This window comes from Panthera leo, chromosome E2, assembly GCF_018350215.1.
Source record: "Panthera leo isolate Ple1 chromosome E2, P.leo_Ple1_pat1.1, whole genome shotgun sequence".
NCBI classification, from domain to species: domain Eukaryota; kingdom Metazoa; phylum Chordata; class Mammalia; order Carnivora; family Felidae; genus Panthera; species Panthera leo.
The window spans coordinates 33,695,467-33,705,042 of record NC_056693.1 but is presented as its reverse complement, the minus strand read 5'-3'; the positions used below and the strand labels follow the sequence as shown (position 1 = coordinate 33,705,042).

At 49.7% G+C, this 9,576-nt stretch overlaps 1 protein-coding gene across 7 annotated transcripts in view; it reads right to left on the bottom strand.

Moving 5' to 3' along the window:
- Window positions 1–5,857: 5,857 nt before the first annotated feature.
- The window catches only part of NUP93 (nucleoporin 93), a 103,291-nt gene continuing 99,572 nt past the window's right edge, over window positions 5,858–9,576 (bottom strand). For all 7 annotated transcript variants that reach the window (XM_042918628.1, XM_042918629.1, XM_042918632.1 and 4 more), the window contains 2 exons: window positions 8,505–8,633; window positions 5,858–6,085 (listed from right to left, as the gene is read on the bottom strand). In XM_042918628.1, the coding sequence (XP_042774562.1) occupies window positions 5,975–6,085; window positions 8,505–8,633 (240 nt within the window). In that variant the 3' untranslated portion in view covers window positions 5,858–5,974. The remainder of the gene's footprint in view (window positions 6,086–8,504; window positions 8,634–9,576) is intronic.

Sequence of the window (9,576 nt, the reverse complement as noted above, 5' to 3'; positions counted from 1 at the left end):
CATTAAACCCAACAATGGGGTGTGGGGCACCTGTATGAGGCCCAAATTCCCAGGTGACTCATCAGGAAATGATTTCCCATAAGCCCCGGGGGCCAGAACAAGCTGAGGGACCCCATGCAAAGGGAATGGGCTGAAACTCTCCCATGAAGCCCCTCTGGGACAGGACCCCTAAGTCTCCATGCAGCTGGAGCAGGACAAGTTCCCCGTGGTGGACGGAGATGGACACCTCCTACCTCCTCAGCCATTTGCATATTCCCAAGCCAAATCCCACACCCAGACCCTGAAAGCGCCCCTCCTGGTCAGAAATACAGGCAGATACTGTCCAAGAGAGCAAGAGACATCTGTCCTGTGACCAGGCCCCAGTCTCTCCCACCATCTGATCAAAACATAGCGCCCCATCCCCCAAGTCCTGTATCCCCTTCCCCAAGGCCAATAACTGGCTCTCAACTCCCATTTAAAATGCTTTCCACTGAGAGTGCGAAAAAAAAAAGTCACAGACTTTTAGCAGTTCCAAGTTCCAGAAGGCATGCCACATGCTGGGTTGATCACCAGATGCTCTTATCATCACCCCACCACTCCTCCAGCCAGACTCTGACCCCTGGCCAGGGGTCTGAGCTCTGAGGCCAGTAGGGGAGAGCAAGACTTCAGAGCTGGTATGGGAGTCCTGTACTTACACAGACCTGCGGGGACTTCGCAGACCCAGGGACCGGGTAGGCCGTAGCCTTCCTTGCAAGGAGTGGAGAAGGGGCCCGGCTCAGTCATCCCCAAAGGCTGGGAAGAGGCACTTCTGCTGCCTTGTGAGGAGCCCCAGGCTGTGCCTCAGCTAAGAACATTCCCAGGAAAGAAGGCCCAAGAGCGGTTTCAGCTCCACTGAAGGATGGAACAAAGGGAGCACATGGCATTTGGGGAGAACATTCCAGAAATTTACTGGCTATAGACAGGGGCAGTGGTGAAAGAACCATCCTAAACAAAGTAAATGCAGAAGTTACTGTACGAGAAAGGAACATGCAGAACACATACACTGACTCTCCCACCTGCCCTTCTCCCCACAAACACCACACAGCGACAATATCAGAAAAGCAAAGACAAAAGGAAATAACTGAATAAAGCAAAGAATTCTCCCCACTGTGATTCTAATAAAAGTTACTGACCAAGTGAGAAAAGGCTGTGCTTTCCCTCCCTCTTTTCTTTATAAGATGCACATTTGAAAGTCCCGATGGAAATTTACCCAGTAGATGATAGCAGCTGGGGTCAACCGGTGCCCGCAATCTCCCACGCAGCCAGCCTGCCTGGCTCATCGAAACTGAATTCCAGTCACTGCCCTCTCTCAAGTGACTTCATATCTCACTGTCATTTCCGCTGCCCACAGAAGCACAAACAGTGCAACAAATCAGGGTAATCCAATTTAGCTGGAGAGCTCCTGGAGCCCCGGCCAAACCTGGAAGCCTCTAGGCAGCAAAAGCCAGCAGAGGCAAGCGCCTGGATAGGGCAGCCAAAGAAAATTGGCACATACTTACAACCAAGAACTTATTGTTTATCGGAAATTTAAATTTAACTCTATGTCCTGTATTTTTATTTGCTACATCTGGCCCAGATGAAGGGACCTCAGCTGTAGGTCATGCAGCCTTGGATGCCACCTGAGAGCCTGTGTAGGCCAGCTAGGCTGAGGCCATCAACGGGGCTATAGGTATGCCTATTTCCCTGCTAGAAGTCCTCTCTGGGATCACTGGCTCCCCACTTTCTGCTCAAATAGAAGCCACGGTCTGAGACACTGTTTTACCCTCTCATCCCCCCAAAACAGATTCTCAAAAATCCCAAGAGTAAAGGCAACAAGGAGGAGAATATGCCAATGCAATGTTGGGTTTCGGCCGGCCCTCCCTATCCCCTTTTCTCTATCTGGCCTTTACTGTTAACAGGAAATCACATTTCCACCTCCTTCCTCTCAAACTTTCCCTGCATACCGCGCAGCTCTGTACCCTTCCGTCTTGCAAAGATCAGCTGTGTTTCATCTGACCCCAAGAGACACTCCTCTCCACCTTCTTTCAGATTGAATGCCTTTAGTAGGAAACAGGGAGTCTGAATCCAGGCATATGGAGCTGGTGAGAGGATGTGGGGAGGGGGCTGGCACAGGAAGCCAAAGCAAAGAATCTGTTCAAACATTTGCTGAGCAATCCATCGTGGGCTGTATACCCAGAAGGCACACAGAAGCTATTTCAACAATCAAGGTTAGGACAAAAATTTTCCTCCTTTCCTGGGTTAGCAACTTCAAACCACCGATATTTCCACTTAGGTGATGGTGGCAAAAAGAGGACTAGAAAGAAAAAAGCCCACATTCTTAGACTTGTTGCACACTCTGGGAGGGCGACTTGAGCACTCTGGCTTATCCCCAGTGACCGAGCCTGGCCCAGTACACGCAGGGGCTTTGTAACTGCTGAGCTGAACTTGGGCTGGCAGATACCTTGGGCTTGTTCAACCAGGCCCTGGATTCTAGCCAGCCACATCAGTTGCCTAACAAGGTGAGGAAAGGCACAAATAAATCATTTGTGTTTAGTTTTCAAGACATTTTAGTTAGTGGCTTTAAGTTTTTTTCCACCAACCTTTGCAGTTAGAAACAACTGGCAGGAGGACAGATTTACTTCCCTCCTCTCCCTGCCCTGTGAGGGGTACTAATTTACTATGAAACTGTCCGAAGATGGGCTGGACGCAGGTGACTTCTGAATTCAGCCTGGAAGAATGAAGAAATGGGGGACCACCCCTCCCAAAAGCTTCATTTTTCTTGAGGGCCACACAATTCCTGTTTTAATAAGTTGCTGACTTCTTCCTGACATATCCAAAACACAGGTGCAAGAACCTAATTTTACGGATATAAAGTGAGCACTTTGAATAATGCCATAAAACGCACATTTTCTCCCAATTTGCTGGACGCAGGGCCCGATCTCTGTGGCTGACTGATGCTAAGTGAGAGTCTAGTCAGTGTGGGGCTCGCCAGCACCTTGGCAGGCCTGGAGCAACCCACCAGCCTAGGGTTTTATTCAGGGGTCTGGCACGCTGGAGTCGCCCCCTGAGTGGTGCAAGCTTGGCAGTGATAGGAGTTCCCTAACGAGCTGGACAAAATTCTGATGCCTAACGGAGAAACAAGGATTGCGGAGACCCAGTCTATGGTAGTAGGACACGGGCATATCCGCATGTAACTGCTAAATTTAGTATTAAGAGTTTGGCCCGGAGAGGTTACTCAGAGCAGGCAGGGGTGATAATCCAGAGTGAATAGTCCTCCATTTGGTTTTTTTTTTTTGTTTTTTTTTCGTAAATCATCAGTGCTGGATACTGTGGGGGGAAAGTCTATAATACTGTGTGTAGGTGCATCAAAAGAATAACAACAATGGCTGCTATACTACCATTAAAAGTCTCTAATTAAACCATAAGTTCTAGAGAGGCAGGAGCAGGGCTTACATCCTGGCCCCAGTGTGAACGGGCACTGCCTGCTCTTTGAGGAGCCCGTCCAGCACACCAGCGACAAAACCAAAGGATCCGTTCTCAGAGAGCTCACCAGCTCCTCTCGTTTCCCCCTTTGAAGTTAGGCAGCCGGGGTTGTTTGACTTTAAAACAAACAAATAAATGAATAAAAGGAACAGAATCCTTGAAATCAAATCTCAAGGTCTCTGAAAAGGACCCTGATTAAGTCTGTACTTCCCTCTGTGTCTGAGTAAGACGGTGAGCCACTCTAAGGCAAGCACTAACTCTGTCAGTCTCCAAGTGCCCTTGATTTTGTTACAAAGATTGGAATCACATCTCTAGAAGATGCAAGGTTCCCAGTTCCACTTTCTTTGCTTCTCTGCACAAGTGGTAAAATCACAGACCACCACCGAGGGAGAGGATTTAGTTCCCTGAATGGGTGATCCGAGGATGACTTTTACTAACGACCTGTTACAGGATAGGATTTTTGGGCACAAGCTGTAACCATGGGTACACGGGAACCTGTTCTATGCCTTGCAGACTCAGGCTCCCATCTCTCACGTCTCTACACGGAGCAGGCCGTGCATCACCACAGAACCGGCCGACAGGACAGGCCCTGGGATTTGCTCCGGGAGTCTGATCCTTCTGGTGTGATTCCAGTTATCTTATCTCTCCTACAGAAGGCTCTCTGGGCAAGTCCTCAGTGCCAAACAGGGACTGCTTTCCTCTGAAGGGTGGAGCCCCCCCCCCGCCCCCCCCCCCCCCCCATGCAGGGCTCACAGGCAGTTCTATTTGGAGCTAGCAGGGCTGCATGATGCAAGGAACAGCAAATTCGCAGGTAATTCACGTGGTGGGAAAGACGAACAAGCAGTGAACCAGGGAACAAACACGCATTTAACCTTAGGCTCCTCACGTCTGTGGCCCTGCCACATGTCTGCGAGGAAGATCCAATATTTACAAGTAGAACACTAGGTCACACTTTATGCAAAGTCCACTGAGTACTCTTTTTGTAAAAAGCAGTTAAAGCACTGGGCGACTTGTTTTAAAAAATATAAATCAGCACCTATCAACAGGGTACAACTTACTAAGTCAAGTCCCCTGCGGGGCTCATCTTTTAACACTTTCCTAGTGACGCTCAACTGAAGACCAGTGCTCCAGGGTGAACAGGTGGGACAGGAGGAAGGCAGCCGCAACCCCTGCCAACCCTCGCGCTACGTCCTCGATGGATAGTGGAATCCAACTGATGAACAGCAGATGGCCCCGTTATTATTCTGGGAAAGATTAGTGCTTTCCCCAAAGGAAAGTTAACAACTATTTTAACCACCACAGGATAGCAGGGATAACCATGCCGTGTGATGAGAGAGACTTCTGTTTAGGAGGAAAAGCACCTGTGGAGACTCCGGGATCCGCTAACCTCCCTCTGGGAGAGCCGGCCCTAGGAGCAGTTGGTAAAACCAGCAGGCCTGACTGCTGCCTGGCGTCCTGCAGCCCGCCTGGACTTCTCGTGTCCTCTCTGGTTTTGTACAGAGCTTTGGGACTGGCGGTGGGAGAAACAGAGTCAACGATGGGGGTCAACCTCTGCTCAGGGACCGCACACCCTCAGTGCTGATGCCCAATGGTGTCTGCATTCCATACCTCAGCAGTCAGAACGCAACCCGTGAGCTTGCCCGGCCAGTGGGCTCCGTGAGTGGGGGAGAGGGAAAGGTGGGCTGTCCAAGTAGAGGAACCGACCACCAGAGAAGGGAAAAGAGAGCCTAGAAGTCCTGCGGAAGAGGGGAGTGCACAGGCCCACATGGGCGCCTTGGCGGGGCAGCTACAGAGGGAGAAGCTGTTGAGGTCTGCCCTTCCTCAAGCTCCAGCCGAGAAACCTACAACGTTCCCTTTTAAAGCTATGTTTTTCTAGGGCTGTTTTCATTTCCAGTGGGATTCCAACTGAACTGCAAACTAATTAATCTTGGAATCAGAGCAGATGATTTGGGGGATGGTCTTGGATCACCCGGACCCCAGGGCACATCTGGGAGAAAAGGGGCCACGGAGCACTCGCTAGTTCACACACAGATCCTAAGTCGCCCACGGCTGAGGGTGGCTTTCACAAATGAAAATGTAAAACATGGACAGTGACCCTGCCATAAGGATACTGTATCTAACAAAAGCAACTCCCGAAGGCTTCATTTCCTTGCTCATTTTGGGTGTTTTTTTTAATCATTTAAGGTCAACTTTAACCAAATCACAGATGCCTATATAAGCCTAGCATTCTCTGGCCCAAGCACTAGTGAAGACATTTCCTCCCACACAAATAAAAATTGAAACAAAATTTCAAAGGAAAAAAAAATGAAAATAAAAGAATGTGAAAAGAAATACAAATCAAAGAAATTTATTGGGTGCTGACAAAAATACATAATACAAAAAACAAAACAAAACACAACACAACAGAAACAAAACCAGAAACCCCACCCCAGTGGGCCCACACGCCTGAGGTACTGACAGCGCGCAGTCCCAGAAGCCCCGCAAAGCATTGCACTTAATTCATGAGGACCTCCATCTGCACCAGCCTTGCATTGGTGTCCCCAGACGTCCGGTAGGGGATCATCCCAGCAAAGGTAATCAGGGCTCGGGCTTGGCTTCGGAGTTGCTGAGAAAAAGGGAAAGAAGAGAAGAAAACCAGTGAGCTTTTGCGTCTGGGTACAATACTGGGAACAACCACCGTGTTCTTCCATTTTCTACCCCCTGGTGTCAGGGGGCAGCTTTCTGGTGAGTGGATGAGAGTCTCACCCTCAACTGTCATGTTACCCATAAGGCGCAGACTTAAGCAAAGCTGGTCCACTGAGGCCCCACTTCCAAAACCCTTCTACTAAGCAAAAGACAGACGGGGTTGCCAGACAAGCTGCCTCGCCTGACACACGGGACCAGCTTCTGACACAGCCCCATGCTTCAGACGGCCTGCTCTCCTTCTCCGAGCCTCCCGCTCTCTCCTGGCTGGTTTCTGACCACCTGCCTCTGCGGGGGTCTGAGCTTCTCAGACCTCCCCACAAAGTGGGTCCAGTCACATTCTGGCTCTTTTCCTCTCCTGCTTCTTCCCTTTTCTTTCCTCCCACGCCTCCCATTTCTTCTTTCCTGACATAAGCGCTGGGCCCTCCATTCCTCGGTAATAATATTTATGAGGTTCCTAGATTGTTCCAGGAGGGAAGATTTAAATTCAGGTAATTCCAGTAACAGGAAAAAAAAAAAAAAAAAAAAAGACAATCTTCACCCTGATTTCCAGGGGATAAATTACTAAATACAGAATAAAGAAACTTAGAAGAACAGCTTTGGGTTGCCCCGTGTTGAGATGTGCTGGATGCTTATAGGAGCAAGAAAGGAAACTAGATCTGGAGTAGAAAGGGAGAGTCTACAAACCTCTTTTAGACCAGTAACAAGACTTTTAAGGGTAACTCAGGGGTCACTTACTAGGCTTCCTAAGGACCATTCAAGAAGAAATCTGAAAGCCATGGGCTTTTTACCTGATAGATGAAATAAACTGGCAAGCATATATCCTAGTTAATGTCCAAACCGAAAGAAATTTTTACTTTATGATGAGAGTACCCATTAGATTTTCTTCAAAAGTGCATGGGCTCTCATGCGTCATCTGAAGCTACTGTAAGTGAACTTTAGGAGTGTTCAGGCAGAGGGACTCACCCCCTCAATGGGCAGCTCTGCACTTTACAGCACGAAGCCACTTCTCGGGCAGGGAGCTTTTACACAGAAGTCTCTCTGTGACCCTGCTCACCCCTAGCTTTCAGAGAAAAGGTGTAGTGGGTGACAGGCAGACAGGAGAATGGCTTTATTCATGGTATGTGAAAACCAAGGGTCTAAAAAAGAAAGCTTGAGACACACAGAACGTGAGTTCAGCTGGTCCTGAAACTATTCCTTCACATGTGGGAAAAGGCCTGCAAGGCCACAGCGGCACTCTCTGTGGGGGCAGCCACCCGCCCCCCCGCCCTATGAGGAGCCCACAGAGCACCGGAAATGTCCACCACCTCAACACTTGTCTGCCAAGGCCCAGGCACAATGAGCCACTGCTGGCACGTCTCCTGACGTGTATCTTTTATGCGGTCCAGGTTCTAGCCTGCCCAAAGGGTGGATGGCAGACCAGCAGCTGCCTCTGGGGCACCCGGGGATGGGCCTACCACTCAGTGGACCATCCCGAGCACTGCCACCTATGCTGCTGACAGTGAAAATTTCCACCATCACTCACTAGACAGCAATTCTGTCACGACAGTGCCTGTAGGGTCACAGCTGAGAGAGCCCCCACACACACCCTTGGAGGCAGAAGACAGGATTTCAAACATTAAGTGGGGAAGTTAAGGGAAAGGTAGTTTTCATGGGGTCAAGCACCTACGCCCTTTTGTCAAATCAACCAGACAACATATGCCGTGCAAGCCCCAGGCTACCATCCACCTGGACCTGGCTTGAGCCACACGATGCTGGAGGCCCCAAAGGCAGCGGAAGGAGCCCTGGCCGCATGTCAGACGGCTCAGCTTCCAGACACGGCTCCTTCACCATCACCTGAGGGGCCTGCAAAAGCAAACTGCTTCCTGACCCGGGGCCTCAGTTCCCTCAGCTGTAAAGTGGGGATAACAATCACTGCCTCAAGGTACCTCTCTGGGGTCACTGAGAGGTTCAGATGAGGGCAGAATCAAATTCATTGAATCAAATTCATTGTTGACCAGAAGTACTTATGATTCTGATGAAAGTGCTGAGCTGAGACTCACAAAATAACCTTCCGATTTCAAAATGTATATGAAATTCCTATGGAATCACCACAAATTAGTATTCTGTTTGATTTTTTAAAAGGTAGTATCTGCAGACTTCACTTTTTTTTAAAACTTGAGAGCAGCGGTGATCCCGTTAATGTTCAATTTCTTCTGAGAGCCTCACACAAGGTTTACTCAGCAGCTAGGCAGTGAGGAAAGAGCATTTGGGGTCAGGAGCAGGGGTCTCATGAGATGCCGAGGACAGCAGACCAGAAAGGTGGTTCTCAGCGATGGTTCTGGCCAACGCTGGGATCTTACAGAGTCACGGTCCTCGACGACTCGCTGGGGCCTGGATGCCGAGGACGGACTTGTCCCTTTGAGCCTCTTAAACTGTGTGAACAAGATGTTCATGGTGGCGAGAAGCACTTCTGAGAGGTTGTGCCTGATCTGCCCAGAGAAAAACACATGAAGTAAGGAAAAAGCACCAAGCCCTGGGGCCGACAACCAGTGTATGTCCAAGCACATCACGTCCCACAGCTGCCAGGGAGAGAACTACAGGGTCACCAAAAAGCAGCCAATGGCACTGCCATGTCAAGCATGAGAGCAAAGCACAGGCAATGATGATCAGGTGAGACAGATTATTCTTCTCCTTTCTGTATGCCATTCCTCCTAGGCATAAAGAGGGGCAGCGAGCCAAAAGCATGCTGACCGTATCTGGCCACTATGTAGGCTTGGACTGGCCAGCAGAGTGATTACCGTAAGAAGTCTGGATTTCAATGTCAGTAGGTAGGGATGTGCACACTGGTTCTCCAGGCCCCGCCACTCCCCACTATCTTAGACCAGCCAGACTGTCTCCACTGAACCTGCCCAGCCCTAGCAGAGTCGTTGGGAGCGTCTTCAAGGGCAGACCCTGGTGCACCACTTCATTCCCTAACGCAGTGAACAGTATATCCCGGGGAAGGCAAGAAACAACAACAGGGGAAGTGGCTGGGGTAGAAATGACAGCAGGTAAGAAAGGCAGGTCTGCAAGGGGCAAGACCTTCTAAACTGAGTACCACAGCAGGCAACAGCCCCCCGCGTGCAGAAGCTGGCCTTCCCTCTTCCTCTAAAACAAAAACATGTCTTCATAAGAGGTATTTGCTTACTGTGTAACGGTTTTAAATGGAAACAGCTAGTGACATCCCAGGGCCAGGCAGCTGGCCCTGTGTCTGTGGTTCTAGAGAAGAGTTTTTTACATGTGGGAACAACCAGAGAAGTCTTGGGCCAGTCCAGAATAGAGAAGCCAGAATTTCTGGGGTAGGCCTTGGGTATGAAGATTTTTTACAGCCTCTTAGAAATTCCAGTGGGCAGCTCAACTGCGCACCCTTGGGCTAGACGGTGGCAATGTGCT